The 16,167-nt window shown below is 41.2% G+C and overlaps 1 protein-coding gene and 1 pseudogene across 1 annotated transcript; both read right to left on the reverse strand.

The window, feature by feature from the left end:
• Window positions 1–7,925: 7,925 nt before the first annotated feature.
• LOC109968312 (cytochrome P450 1B1 pseudogene) lies at window positions 7,926–10,774 on the reverse strand (annotated as a pseudogene).
• A 1,428-nt stretch (window positions 10,775–12,202) lies between these two features.
• On the reverse strand, window positions 12,203–14,955 carry LOC109968310 (cytochrome P450 1B1). The gene has a single exon (XM_074527668.1). It carries the CDS (start codon window positions 14,737–14,739, stop codon window positions 13,162–13,164), a length of 1,578 nt encoding a protein of 525 aa, XP_074383769.1. The 5' UTR covers window positions 14,740–14,955; the 3' UTR covers window positions 12,203–13,161.
• Between the last annotated feature and the right edge of the window lie 1,212 nt (window positions 14,956–16,167).

Consider the following 16,167-nt stretch of genomic DNA (forward strand, 5'->3'; position numbering starts at 1 on the left):
CGCCTTCTTCGGGAGGCCCCGAGGGCCAGGCCGAAAACTAGGGGGGATAGAGCCTTCGCTGTGGTAGGTCCAAATCTATGGAATGCGTTGCCGCTTTATATTAGGCAGGCCCCCTCACTGTCTACTTTTAAGTCTTATTTGAAGACATACTTGTATTCATTGGTGTTTGACCAGGAATGAGACTTTGTCTGTAGTGTTAGTGTTTATATTACTGTTTATAGCTTTTTATGTGTTGTTTTTTTTATATTTGTACGATATGTTAAGTGCTTTGGTCAGCTGCGCTGTGGTAAAGCGCTATATAAATAAAGTTGAGTTGAGTTGAGGGTGACTGTGGTTCAGTGGGTAGAACAGTCATCTCCCAAGCGAAGGGTTGGAGGTTCAAATCTCGGTGCCTGCAGTCCATGTGTTGAAGTGTCCTTGGGCAAGACACTGAACCCCCAAGTTGCCCCTGATGGTTAAAGCCAGTTGAGTTGGCACCGCAGATGGCTGCCTCGGTTCTGTATCGGAAACAAATTCCTTGTGTGTAACATACTTGGCCAAATAAAGGTGATTATCCTTATACTTTACAGCCCATGTACAGCCTAGTTTCCAACTTAACAACAATAAACACAACAAGCGGTCTGTTCCAGTGTGTACATAGTAACCCAGCTCAGAGAACACGTTGCCTTTCAAACTGACTGGCTCCTAAATACATAAAGGGCAAAGCAAAATATTCTCACAACCAGAAAAAAACAGAGTGTATCTTTTGGCTGTAGCTGGCAGCACTCTGACCACTGTGTTACTAAGATGGGATGGGGAGGTGGGAGGGAGGGAGGGAATGTGAGGGAGAGCAGAATGTCTTATTTTTGCTGGCAGAGGAGCGAACTGCTACCTTGGAAGCAGTTCTCGGCAGAGAAGCCTTACATCTTAGTTCCTGGCAGCAGAACCAGCAGGGGGTTGGGAGCATGTGTGGGTGGAGTAAAAAAAAAAGAGAGGGAAGAAGAATGGTTGGAGCAGGGGTTTATGATGGGGTGCCTATGCTGATGGAGAGTCAGCCAAAGTCCAGGACTTGCTTAATGGGTTCTCCTCTGCTACAGTATATGATCCCAGTTTGGAGAACTGAACCAGACTCCGCAATTCCTGTCTCCCCTGGTCTGCCTATTGCAGAGTAGGAGGTAGGGTGGGGGTTAGCATGAGCGGCAATTTAAGTCGGCGGTTGTCACTCAAATCAAAGGTCCCCATTCCTCTGAATCATTATATGGCACATCACAGATCTGAGCTATACATACAGTACATCATCTTTAGATGCACAGTGCCATTTACTAAAACACCCTCTCCACATCTTGTCAGGTGCTTCTTCTGGGATGGGATCCACAGCTGTGCCATTCATTGTACATATAGACAAAAATCACAATTAATCCTCCATCACATTATCTTCTCATCTAACGAAGTCAGGATCAGATATTTTTGAAGTGATTTTACTGGTTTGGGCAAATGGGTAGAATTTGCACAAACACATAATTGTATTTGAAAGCTGAGCTGCAGACCCATGTGAGAGGCCCCTCAGCCTCTATAGTTCAGACAGAGGTAGCTGACTGCAGAAGTGTTAACTCCTTTTTTGCCTTTACTGAATTATGTAATCAACAGGAGCTCCTGTCTTCATGCAGAGTAGCTTAGTGATTTAAACTGTATAAATTAGTAACTGTGTTTTATTGTAAACATGACAGTATATTTATTCTGCAACATTTTATTACCTCGTCTCCTAAAGTTTTGGCTTCAGATTGTTATTGGGATAATCAAGTTGAGCACACTCAACCAACTATTTCCAAGTATGGCAGGCAAAGAAGAGAGCTGCGTGCTCTGCAGTATGCACCTGAATTTCTCCCCTGCACTCTGTCTGAGGGTCTGGCGCAGGCACTGCTGTCTTACATAATGCTATGAAATCACACACACCAGAAGATTTAATACATGTTTGTTGTCATCGGTTGCATTGCATAGTTTTACACTTCAGCAAACGTAATAGCTTTTTCCAAGTGTGAATTGGAGCTGATGTACTGGAATGCAGAAAATCCCCAGGGTTTTGCATATCTGACATACTGCCAACCCATGACTATGACATCTCTGATTGATTTCTCTTTGGGATTCTGAGTGGATACAATGCCACTGTATAAACGGTCTGAACATGATCAGCTTGTGTGTCCTCTCCTTTTTCTCTCTGTGGATTAGAGCTTGGCTCCTCACAAATCCTCTAATTTTGGCAGGCTGAGTAAGTGGTGTCTCCAGAGCCTTGTGTTAACCCCAGCATTTCCATAAGCACCCTTCATCCCCACTGCGTTGTTTTGTATGATCTGCACCTCAGCTCAAAGTGTCTTCTAGGACCTCTCATTTTGTCCTGAGAAGCCTCCTGCATCCTCTCAGATGCCTGTTTACTGTGTGGTGTCCCTTCACCCATCCGCTGGGGCTCAAACCCAGAAACATCTTGCTTTGAGGCAACAGTGCCAACCCCTGCTCCACCTAGTGTATGGAAAACCAGCTGATGGTGTGATGAAAACTCACAGAGACAAGGCACTGACACCCATGCGTTTGACCCTGTAGACATCTGTTTTGTAGGAACTGCTGGATGCTTTAAAGGACTATTAGTGATTAGTCTATCCATATTAACCTAAGATTTATAAGTACCACTCCTAAAATTGTCAAAAATATTGACTTAATATAAGGTCTATCAAATAATAGGCGAGATATTGTCATTTAGTAACTGAAATAGAACATCTCACAGTCAGTGGGCCTACACTCTCCAAGTGTAGACAGAGACAAAGTGTATTTTCAGTCGAGTGGTCAGCTCCAGCACAATGGTTTCCTTCAGTGAGTGGGGAAATTCTGACGAGCAATCAGAGCCCACTACAAAATGAGAATATAAAAACTGAAAATCAATTCCTATGAACACAAATAGCTTATTGCTACATTTTTTTTTTTTGGTCTGGAGTAAAACGTTGCCAAGAAGAGGGCTTGAAGTGGGATGGTGTGAAAGCAGGGGAATTGAAGGAGAGGGGTTCTGGTGCAATGGAACGCTGAATTATGGGTAGCTTTTTTAACATGGGACCATGCAACATTGGTCTTTGTAAGGGAGATGGTTACATGATGGTTCATACCCCAGTACATCAGCTAAATTACAGATACAGACACTCTAAAACTGACAGGTTATGCTTTCTTCACTCACCATTGTAAAGTCTGAGTAACGGCGATTACACAAAGACAGTGCTGCCTGACTCTTATTTATTTCTCTGGAACTGTGTGCATCTCGATTGGCCTTGATGTCTCTGATGGCAATATGTTGCTCTCTCATTCTTACCAGTGATTTCCAATTTCACATATTCATTGTGGATTCAAAGTATTACTCAGGCTGCACCAGCCACAGCCTCTTTGACTGGCATTGACTCAGAAAATGTCATTTATTTTCTGTTATATATTGTATATGGGCACCCTTTTCTAACTTTCTCTTCCAAACCTTTGCCTTTAGGCTGTTTTTCACGAGTTGATGTAGACCATTTACTTACTATCAATATCAGTACCCATTCTCATTAATGCTCTTGTGGCTGAATAGGAGAATTTCCCTCCGCTAGGTTCCAAAATCTTGTAGAAAGCTCTCCCAAAGGAGCGGAGGCTGCGGTAGCACTGGAATGAGATGTGTAACAATCACATGTGGGTGTTATACTGTATTTGACTGTTAACATTTATCCCCCTAATTTTGGCCATGTACTGTTGGTTTATTTCATGTGAGGGTAGTTGTTAAGATCATGTTGTTTTTCTGCATTGACACACAATAAAAGAAACAGAATTTAAAAGAACGCAAAGAAAGCATAAAAAATGCCAACATTGTAACTTTAAATGACTAAGACTGTAGTTTTCTCCTTCAGTCGAAGCATGCTCTCTGATCCTCCATTGTTCTGTTCTTCTATTTTCCTGTCTGTTGACGAGGTCTAATTTGATGATGAGCTGTAAAGTATACTCAAGAATACCTGTGTGAGATGGAAAATAACTGAGTACATTGATTCAAGTTGTACTTAAGTACAGTATTGAGGTATATGTACTTTACTTGAGTATTTTCATTTTCTTTGATTTTATACTTCAACTTAACAAAAATTCAGAGGCAAATGTTATCCTTTTTACTCCACTACGTTTATTTGATAACTTTAGTTACTAGTTACATTTAAGAACCAGCTTAATAAAAAAAATTCATTATAATCATAAGACCTTATTGATCCCTGGTAGGAAATTCCCAATCTGCCCAACAGTATGTAAACTACTTCAAATTATAAGCATATAAGGTAGTTAAAATGAGCTCCTCCTTTACCAGCTGCAACATTAAATGTGATGAATGCAATAATACATCAGTTATTGTAATCTAATAAAATGATGTACACCAATATGAAAAGTGTCATTCTGCATAATGAGTGCTTTTACTTTTTGTACTTTAGGTATATTTTTATGCAAATAGTGAATGCAGGACTTTCACTTGTAATAGAGTATTTTATGCTGTAATATTGCTATTTTTACTTAAGTAAGCAATCTAAGTACTTCTACCACTGGCCAAGAGGACATGGTTAGACTTTGTCTGCCATGTATCAAGCCTTTCCAGCTCTCTTTATCTGCAGAACCAACACATGCATACAAATCTATCCACAATTTAGCAATGCAAGGTGTTACTAGTATCAGAGATCAGTAAGGTGCTTTCTTTTACCTTTCAAGCCAATGTATATATCTGTGTAATCACCTCTTTAATGCCTGTAAAAAAAATACACAGTTAATGTCTTAATTCCTTTGATAGTTATTGCTATCACCTTTTCTAACATTACTTGTTTTTTTTTGTTCTGTGCAAATACTTATATTTGTCATTACATAAAAGTAGCACTTATCTGCAAGTCCTCTACTTGCTTTCACTTCTCTCTCTCGTGCACAGGATATCAGTCTGTTGAGTGTTTATAACATTCTCACGTTACTTGAGAAAACACAGAGCAATAATCTGATTTATATCCTCTGCTTTCTAAACAAATCAGATATGTGTGCTTGTCCAAGACACTTTAATGTACCTCTTGAAGAGGGTCCAGCCTGGGTTACACAACAGTGCTGTCAGTGGTTCCTCATGGTCTGAGGAGACACCACTATGTCTGACACTGCACAAGACTGATGGCCTGTTGCTGGCGAAGGACCTACAGGGAAGCACCAGATAACCACTCTGAAGGTCCACCAGAACTGATTTATCATGAGATAAATGAGATCATGAGCTATTTGTAGAAGGCACACTAGAGTAATCTTTCTAGGTTCTGGCAAATAATGGAGTTTTTGTGCTTGCTTGAGTGAAATCTTAATAGAAAGTGAGAAAGTAGAGCTGTTTAGGCACTGAAGGATGTGAATAGTGAAAAGTAAGACTTGCCACAGTGCACAGAGGAGACATCCTGACACAGCCTTGGCCTCCATATCAGCATGTCTGAAGTGACAGAAGAAAGGAGAAGAGGTGCAAATTTCTTCATTAGTAGTCTCTACACCCTCTTGTTTCACTTCAGTTGATGTACATTACATTACAGGTGCGCTACATCGCTATTTAGCAAATATTATAAGAGAGCGGGTTGCTCACTTTCAATATAAGACAACTTCACCACTTAAACAGGGTTAATATGAGTGACCGTGTCAAGCCATGATGTAAACTCCCATCCATGAACAAAAACCACATGCTAACTGTGTTCTCATACCGACCAACATGGATCAGGTCCTCCCTCACTTCCTGAAAATGATTGTTTGTTATATGGAAAGAAGGCAAATGTAACTGCACACAGTGTTATTTTATATCAAAGCTCCTCTCCTCGCTACCTCTCCAAAACACAATCCCAACATGGTCAAAACAACAAGCACCAGCCATCCCACCCTATAATAATGAGCTGGATAATTATTTGTTGAAAAGGGTCATTTTACATGTCTTTATAATGGTTGCATTAGGTTGTATTCCAAAACATGAAGTGAAGAGTCACAGTGTTGGTCTTTATGTGAGTAATGAGTTCAGATACAGTCTATAGCAGGATACCAAAGTTTTTGATTTAATTATAGTGTCAGCTTGGAAGATTATCATAAGTCCTGCTCAGTCTTTATGTCACAGGAGGGGTTCATAAGAGAGGGAACATTTTTGAGCTGACAAATGGAAGATCACAAAAACTGTGGAATATATTAGACTGAATCAGAATGCAAATTACTCTTTTTTTTTTTCTTTACAGCAGAAAGTTCTGGCACAACGTCATCCACTGTCAAGGTGCACAAACAAGGGAGAAACAAACTGGAGAACACAAAGTCCAGCACTGCTTGCAGTGTTTGGAGAAACTTTGCCAAAACACATGGGTCTTTACATTAACGTTGCTCCAAACACCACAAGTGTTACTGGACTTTTTGTTTTCCTCTTTTTTTCCTTACACATTTAAATTTGTTGTAAAAGTGCTCTAAGTGTTTTTTAAAACATGGAGCATCAGTTTAGAAAAAGATCAGGTTTATTAAAGTGCCTAGTCAGAAAGTGTCATTTCTCTTTTAGAGTAGAGTACAGGCTTCTGTAAACTGGCCTATGCTGCTGTAAATACAGAGATTTGAGGGTCACTATTTGACCTTTGGGCAGCCATGTTTATTTGACTTGTTGGAAACATCACCTTTGTCCTGTGGGAAAAGGAAAAACGTTGATTCATAGATACTTTACATGAGCTTCCTTTTTTTCCAACAAGCAATGTTTTCTTGTCATTCAAAGGAAAACATTTACTGGGTTACTTACAACCATGTTTTTGTAACAGAATGATTAATGATCCGCTTTCATGTTTGATGCTTTGGGCCATATTGAAGAGCATACAAAATTACAGTCATATTATTTGTCTGCATTATTTGGGATTTAGTGTGCAGCTGTGGTCAGTGTGTTGCTGTTCAGGGCAGCGTCATAGGAAAGACTGGCTGAATAAGTACACCAGGCCGTTCCCAGTCAACGCTCAGACACAATGATCTGCTGTGTTTCAGTAGATGATGACAGTGTACGGGGAAGAGATTTTCTGGAGAACTGCATTTGTCTCCGTCCAAGTAATTCTACCTCGCTGTGTGTGTCATCAACCGAACAGTGGCTGCAGTTTGCATGTGAAACCGCCAGCAGAGGCGAGTGGGTTTTGGACAGAGTGCTGCACTGTATCTGGCTGTCCACTTTTCTGTTTTCCTTTAAGGAGTGAAACTCAGCAGGTTGAGGGTATGTTGAGTGAAAAGCAGGGGGATTCAGGGTGAAAGGGAGTCTTTCAGCTGGACACATTTCATGGATGTTTTGAGAAGCAGTGATAGAAACAGGGGATGTCAGGCAGCCCATTTCTCCCTCTAGGGTCATTGTGGTGTTAGAGCAAAGAGAGAGAGTGAGGGAGAGACAGCTTCCCTTAAAGTTCAGCCACACCCCTGCTCCTGTCTCAGGACCGCTCACTGAGGCAAGACTCCCATGGGACAAGGACAAGGAGGTAAATGGAAGAGGGATGACTGGCATTAGCTGCCAACTCAAATTTAAAACAATATTTATGTAACGTAAGTACAGCAATGTAACATTTTGAGCAATGGTGGTTTGGTTTTCCCAAACAAACAAACAAACAAAAACAAAAAAACAAAAAAAAAACTGTCAATCAGGAAGCAGAATTTTACGAGGGCTGTTTACTGCTTTTGTTGCAGTAGATACAAATCTCATATGCTTGTCACTGCAAAACAATATACAGGTGTTAGAAAATAATGGAAAGCTTAATTACCATGGTGGGTCATGTCAGGTTGAAAGCCAGCGAGCAGCCTGAAGGATTTTATCCAAATGAAACAAACACCAGTGCAAACAGAGCTTCAACAAATCACCAGTATTCTGCTGTATTTTGCATGTTAAATCATAAAAACACATGCCAAAGCCAAAGAAAAACAGTGGTTAGAAAATGAAACTGCTCACACATATAGTCCAACCTGATGTTTAACTCGTTTTAACTACCTTATATGCTCACAACAACACAGAGACCAGACATCAGGCTTTTTTATGATCTATGTGATTCTTAACATGGGGACTAAGCGGTACAAAATGAATGAATGAATGATTCTTAACACTGGCATCTCCGCCTGATACACCCCACAGACTCAGCTATAAATCAATACAAAATTGTTTATTGTACCAACAAGGCTTTGGTGACACTGTAGAGTACAGACTGTAACACAGGCACACACATTATTTAGATATTTTGTTCAGCTTTGTTAAGAATTTGTGATATGCCTAAGAACTCATGCTGTGTAGTGATGTAATATGTGTGCTAAAACAGTAAGATAAATAAGACATATGTTATATGTGACATCAGTTTGTTTTTGGATTACAACAGTATTATGCCTGATTTACAAGTACATGAAAATAAATGGCATGGACTCTATATTTGTATTAAGATCAAACTGTGAAAAAGTTAAAGGCATATGAAGATAAAAAACTGTTCATCTTAGACCACATGGCTAGAAAATGATTGCTCCACATCAGCAAAAACAAAAAACAGTGGACACCCACTACTGCATATACTCTCATATAAGTAACGATACACATTTAAGGTTTATTATGAATTGTAATTTTGGGCGGCTACATTAGGGTTTATTTCCTTACATGATGTAGCAGAGCCAGTATATTTTCTTAGTCATTTATAGTCACATTTATTCAGAGTTGAACAGTAAAACTGAGTTCAAATATTCCTCACATCCTCCCTAATTCCATTGTCAGGATACATACTTTAAATGACATATATTTTGTTACCAGGTGAAAGAACAGTTTTGACTCATTAATTAAAAATCCTCTGTCATACAAGGCATACATATTTATTTTAGAACACATACTGTACCTCATATTGCATCAGAGAACCCATAGTTAAACATCTCTTTATTGGCCTTTAAGTAATTTCCCCTGAGTTTGGCAGCGATGTTGTAATCTAAAGGCTTCAGTGTTAAGCCGTAGACGCACTTTAAAGACAGGTCCTCGCTGGGGTTTTTTTCAAAGCTACACTGGTGGAGTAGAATTGCAAAGAACAAAAATATCTCGACTTTGGCAATCTGTTCCCCAATACATCTTCTCTTTCCTCCTGAGAAGATCATAACGTTGGTGCTGAGAGGATCATAACGTTGTTGGTGATATCCGTGTCTAGGGAGCCATTTTCATCCAGGAACCGTGAGGGGTCAAAGATATGTGGGTCCTTCCACTTCAGAGGATCATTATTGACAGACCACTGATTGATGAAGACCACCATGTCTTTGGGGATGTGATGACCATCAATGGTGACATCTGAGGTTGTGGAATGGGGGATGGCAACTGGGACAAAGCTGGTGAAGCGCATTGTTTCATAGATGAAGGCATCAATGTAGGCCAGGGCACTTCTGTCCTCACTTGATGGCAGTCTGTTTGGGCCTACTACTTTGTCTAGGAGCTCATGGATTTTGGTTTGGATTTCTGGGTGTTTAGCCAGCAGAAGGATGATCCACTGAAGAGCAGTGGAGACGGTATCCTGACCTGCTCCAATCAGGTCTGTCACCGTTCCTTCTGTGTAGTCTTTGGTTAGGCCGTTGTCACTGTCAGCCTTGTCAATGGCTCCAATAAAGGCATCACTCATATCTCTTGTCACCTCTGGATCAAAGGTCTTTCTGTGCTCCTCTACCTTTTTACAGATGAATCTAAAGAACTCGTGGTTTAGGTCTTTGAATTTTTTGAAGATGCTACGGACTGGATTGGGAAAAGACTGAAGCCAAGGCATCATATCTACCAAGCTGCCAGCCCCCACTGTCTGTCCAAATTGATATGCATTCTTTAACAAGGATCTAAACTCAGCATCATCATGTCCATAACGTTTTCCAAAGCACAAGGCACACATCACATTAGCTGCAGCTACTGTCAACTCATCAGTGGGGTTGAAATAATTACCCTGAGAACTGAGTTTAAGGAAAATCTCAACTAGTTCTATGGCTTCAGCCACGATGTGCTGCTCAAAAGCTTTTTTGGTCTGACTGTTGGCAGATGTGAATGCTCTGATTGCTGATTGAGCAACTTTCCTGTGCATCTTCCACTGTTTACTGTAACTGCCAAAAACCATGCTTCTCCCCCCTGAGACAACCTGAAAAGAGGCAAAGTTTGGTCTGCCTGCAAACTCTGTGCTGTGCTGTATCAGAGCCTGACGTATCACCCTGTCTCCATTCAGAACCACAATATCACTGCAGCCTAGCCGTATCTGGTACACGCTGCCATACTTTTTGGCCAGCTTGGCGAAGGTGAGGTGAGGCATCTGACCCAGCTGCATGACGTTGCCCACCACGGGCCAGGCAAAGGGTCCTGGCAGTCTTCTCTTGAGCCTGAGGTTCCTGACCCACAGACAGGCTTCCAGACAGAAGAGGAAAACAAAGGCGGTGACCAGAGCAAGTTGAACCTGTCCAGTCCATTCCATGATGATGCTGCTGCCCTTCACACTGAGCTCTGTGTCCGCTTGACTCATTGTCTTATTCTGTATTCTGTCCTATCATCCGTGTCAAATAAAAAGCTTTATTTTGTTGATTAAAAATGGCACATTCTTCTTTGTAATGTCTTAAATATATATTCAAATGCTATTTATTTATGCTTTTTTTGTTCTATCCTTCAATCAGACAAACAAAGTTTCCATACCAAAAAAAAGGACTCCAAGCAGCAATCACATGCTTCCTCATCCCTCCTCCACAGAAGCTAGTGACAAGGGCTCGATCAGCTTGAGCGGTTTGTGGTGCAGCACGTCTACAGATGACTACTTAAGAAGAAAACAGATTTAAGCCTTAACACTTCGCTTATATGTATCTCTATTGTAGGAGGGGTCAGCAGCTCAGGTTTTTAAATAACTCTCCCCTCCCATTTTGACCACAGCCTGCAGACCTTAGTCCTCTTCCCACTCAGGCCTCCTTCCAGCAACATCCCCTATTGGATGGTGGAAAATGAGAGCAGCTACTTAACAGCGCCTGTTGACATATACTACAGACATACAGTTTTGTTGCCAGAAAGTATACCATGTGTGGCCTAAATGCTATTTGTCATGCAATATCTAACACAGATTTGTTAATGTTAAAATATTATGCACTACAACAAAGATGAGACCATTGAACTCCTCCCCTCTAGACGCCACTACAGGTCAATGTACGCCAGTACAACCAGACACAGGGACAGTTTCTTCCCCCAGGCCATCACACTGATAAACACTTAAGGTTAAACCTGGCAAATAAAGCTGATTCTGATTCTGAACAGTGCTGGTCAAAGCTAGTTTTGCCTATTAAGCAATTTGTTTTTAAACGTTTGTTTTAAAAGCCTAACCAGGGACAGGGGCTGCAAATTAGCTTTTAGCTAGATACCCCATATGCCTCAGGTGCCTGTGTGTGACAATGTTTAGCTGGATGTGTCCCTATAAAATAAACAAATAAATAAAAAAACATAAGCATTGTGATTGAATGCATGTAGTTTTAAAGTAGCAGTATACAGTGTATCCTGTAAAGGACAATGACCTGGAGTGGGCTGTTTTCCCCCTGGGGTTAGGTGATTGTGCTGTTTGCACTTTCCTGTGGACTTTCCATGGCATCTGAAACATGATTTTTTTTTTTTTTTTAAATACAGCCAAGCTGTTATTTAAAACCATAAAGGAAGAAGGACTGTGTGATATCACCATGCAATCTGTGGGCTTTAAATCCAATCACTGAACAGATACAAACAGCAGTATTTATTGTGCTTTTATTAAACATATATAGGTCATTGTTGTTGGCAAAAGAGCCCTTTTAAACAAGATGTACTGAGACAATGTAAATGTCGGGGTTGTTGCTGCATCAAAATAGATTTATACAAGACTTAGAACAGAGGACTTGTGTTATCATTCTGCTTATGTGGGTGCTTGTGAAACAAAAGGAAGTTTTAGTTTTAGTGATAATCAACCAAGTTAAGTAGAGGTTTCTATTTTTGGAGCAATGAGTAATGAAAGACATCTAAACAATTTTGGTGTCTAATGCCAGATTGTTAGCACATTTTGTGACCGTGCCAACTGCGGCTAAAACAACCAAGACTCCAGCTTCAGACTGTAGCCAGAGATGTACTGTACCCCTACATTAGCAGGTACACAGGAGTATTATGACTTCAAGAATTACACTGGATTCATTAATCATTGACAGTTCACTTTATTCATTTCAGATATAGCTTATCTTTCCTACATATAAATACAACACACTGACAGCAAAATCTATAAAGAACGCTTTAACATTCCAGGCCTGCTGAGTGTCACTGTTTTGCCTTGACAGTCAGACATAGACAGAGAAACACATCCCTTAGACATTATAACATCCATTTCTGAATGCAGAGCCTTTCAGAGAATGCAATGGCGGTTATTTTGTAAACAAACCTGTTTTGAGAATAAGTCAAGTGAAAGAATTTCACAGGTCACTGATGTGCTCCTGGTCCCTAGTATTGTCTCTTCATCTTTGAGAGTCTGATGGATGCTCCTTGATGAAATACTTCCTCCTTCACAAACATGCCAGAATCCCCCCAATCAGCATTGTTTGTATAATGTGTTCATATGTTTTGAATACAGTAGACAGTGAAATACATTACATTTAGTGTCATAACTGAAACATGAAATTACAAAAAAAGTAACTGCTTTATGTGGCAATGGTTAAATATATTCTTATATTTTAAAAATGAGAACAATAAGTCATCGAGTGACAATAACATTCACAAGCATTTCATATATAGTTATATTAGTTTAAGTTGACATTTGAGGGATGTAGCTAATTCCTGCACACACCTTACATGTACATGCTCCATAGTGGATGTAAAACAAACACACAACTCAGTATTATGTACAAAATCCCATCAAGTATAGAGTATTTTGTGAAGCAGAAATGTAATACCTTTGCAGTCCACAAGCTTGAATTTTACCTGCAGCTAATGATACATCTTTAAAATGTTATTCTCAGCCTTGGACCAACAATAATTCAAACACAAACTGTGTGAAGATATTCATTAAATATAAAAAGTTTACAACAACAGGATTTTGTACAGCTGTATTGTATTGATACTCACTGTTAAATATAATTGTGGAAAAGTGTTTGCTGGCCTTGAGTGACAGTACTGGGACATGCTGTTCATGCTGGGGAAACTAAGCCAAGCAGCTTTCCCCTGAGCTTGGCGCTGATGCAGAATCGTAGGGGCTTCAGTGCGAGCCCGTAGGAACAGTCAAGGGTGAGGGGCTTGGAGGGGTTGCTGTCAAAACTGCACTGGTGCAGCAACACTGCTGTGAATAGAAACACCTGCACCTTGGCGATCTGGTTGCCAATGCAACGTCTTTTACCCGTTGAAAAAATCATGACACTGTTTGCTATGTCTTTATCGAGGGCCCCATTTTCATCAAGAAAGCGTGTGGGGTCAAAAATGTGTGGGTCCTTCCACTTCAGAGGGTCGTGATTTACAGACCACTGATTGATGAAGACCACTGTCTCTTTGGGGATGTGGAGACCTTCGATAGTGACGTCTGAGGTTGTGGAGTGTGGGATGGTGACAGGTACAAAGCTGGTGAAGCGCATTGTCTCATAGATGAAGGCGTCCAGATACGGAAGGCTCCTTCTGTCTTCAATGGATGGCAGTCTGTCTGGGCCTACCACTTTGTCTAGGAGCTCCTGCAGTTTGGCTTGCATGTCTGGGTATTTGACAAGGAGCAGGACGATCCACTGCATGGCAGTCGACATTGTGTCTTGACCTGCACCAATTAGATCTGTGACAGTTGCTTCAACAAACTCTTTTGTTAGTCCGCTGTCTTTTCCATGCTCAACCACACTGATGATGGCATCACTCATGTCACGGGTCACATTAGGGTTAAATGACTCTCTGTGCTGCACCACTTTATCTGTCACAAAGGCGAAAAACTCTTTGTTGAGGTTTTTGAAATTTTCATAGACACTGCGGACTGGGTTAGGGAAGGACTGAAGCCAGGGCATGACGTCCACCAAGCTGCCTGCCCCTACTGTCTCTCCAAACTTGCTCATTCTTTTTAGCATGGTCCTGAACTCCAGGTCATCGTGTCCGTATCTCCTCCCAAAGCACAGAGCACACATGATGTTAGCTGCAGCTACTGTAAGTTCATGAGCAGGGTAAAAATACCGTCCATCAGCACTGTGGCGCAAAAATCCCTGCACCAGCTCCATGGCCTCAGCTGTAACATGTTGCTCAAAAGATTTTTTGGTCTTGCTGTTTGCAGAGGAAAAGGCTCTGAGACTCGTCTGGGCAATTTTCCTGTGTGCTTTCCACTGTTTGCTGTAATTAGTGAATGTAACACTCCTGCCTCCAGAGATCATTTGGAAAGAGACAAAGTTTGGTCTGCCTGCAAACTCTGTGCTGTGCTGTATCAGAGCCTGACGTATCGCCCTGTCTCCATTCAGAACCACAATATCACTGCAGCCCAGCCGTATCTGGTACACGCTGCCATACTTTTTGGCCAGCTTGGTGAAGGTGATGTGAGGCATCTGACCCAGCTGCATGACGTTGCCCACCACGGGCCAGGCAAAGGGTCCTGGCAGTCTTCGCTTGAGACGAAGGTTCCTGACCCACAGACAGGCTTCCAGACAGAAGAGGAAAACAAAGGTGGTGACCAGAGCAGGTTGAACCTGTCCAGTCCATTCTCTGATGATGCTGCTGCCCTTCACACCAAGCTCGGTGTCCAGTGTCATTGTGACTGATTTTTCTTTACAAGAAAAAAAAATCTAAATCTTCAGTGAAGTCTGTTCAATGATTGTATGTTTGAAACAAAAGTTCTTATATCTCCATATGAGGTGAGAAAAATATTTAAAATGTGTTGATCAAATGCCATAAAGGTCATAAGGATAAAAACATAAGATAACTGATAAAAGAAGTGAGTTGTGGTGAAGTTTTTTTTCTGTAGTCAGTCTTTTCACCAAGATCTATGGTTTCAGTCCTGCTTTTTTGCTTCACTTCAGCTTCTTATATGTTTTGGAGTAGGTGGGCAGGGCTCAGGGCTACTTTCATACTCCTCCCATTGTGGTAGCCCTGCAGAGCCCACTACATTGTCTCTCTGCTGCCGGTCGCTTTTGGAGGCGCGTGCTTGTTGTGGTCGAGCGTGCAACGTGAACAGCTGCGTTGTCCGCTCCAGAGAAAAGATGAGACAGAGCAACAGATGGAGTGGGAAAAGTGTCGAGCCAGTTTGTTTTACAAGATGGACTTGGAGTTGCACATTTCGATGTATCTCTCTGGCATGGTTTGTTTTCAGGCTGCAGAAGACTCCGCGGGCGCACTTTAGCCAGAAAAAACGTGTTTTCACACGGTTTGTCAAACACTAGACCGAGTTTATAGAACTCGTAAATTAAATTTGTACGCAATATACTTAAACATAGTTAAATTTAAGGTTACGTAACCGAAGCAATATTTGTATTCGGTTAATCAGCTTATATAAGGGTCTGGGTAAAACTTAGTTTGCATGTTTAAGCAGTTACTGGATGTATACATCCCCAAAACAGAAAGTTGGAACGGTATGTAAAATCTAAATTAAAATTGAAAATAGTGACCTGTAAATCACGGTGTCCTGTATTACATTGGAAACCATACAGCAGCGCATTATTTGACGTAATATCTTAGTGTTATTATTTGTACAAAATAAACACTCATTTCCAGACATTTAGGGACTGAGGACACCAAGTGATTAAGTGGGTCAGGTTTCATTTTGTCCCATTATTCCTGCAAACAAATCTTAAGGTGCACAACAGTCCTAGGCCTTTATTGAGGCTATTTGCATTTCAAAACGCACCACACATTCTCTACTGGGTACAGGTCAGGACTGCAGGCAGGCAAGTCCAGCACTCACACCCTTTTCCACCATAGCCAGGCCTTGGTAATGTGCAGTATGAGGTTTTGCACTGTCTGTCCTGAAATATGCATAGGCATCTCTGGAAATAAGATGTTGTCTTGAAGGCAACCTATGTTTCTCCACCATCTCTATGTATTGCTTAGCATTAATGGAGCCATCACATAAGTGCAGAAGTCACCTTTGCTAAGGGCACTGACACAACCCTAGACCATGATAGACCCTGGCTTTTGGATTTGTTGCTGGTAACAGTCTGGATGGTCTTTTTCATCTTTGGTCC

Source organism: Monopterus albus, unplaced genomic scaffold, assembly GCF_001952655.1.
Source record: "Monopterus albus unplaced genomic scaffold, M_albus_1.0 scaffold147.1, whole genome shotgun sequence".
Lineage (NCBI taxonomy): Eukaryota > Metazoa > Chordata > Actinopteri > Synbranchiformes > Synbranchidae > Monopterus > Monopterus albus.

Excerpts from the sequence above, each read along its gene's own strand:
- LOC109968310 (XM_074527668.1), bottom strand. The coding sequence starts at position 14,739 with ATGACACTGGACACCGAGCTTGGTGTGAAGGGCAGCAGCATCATCAGA.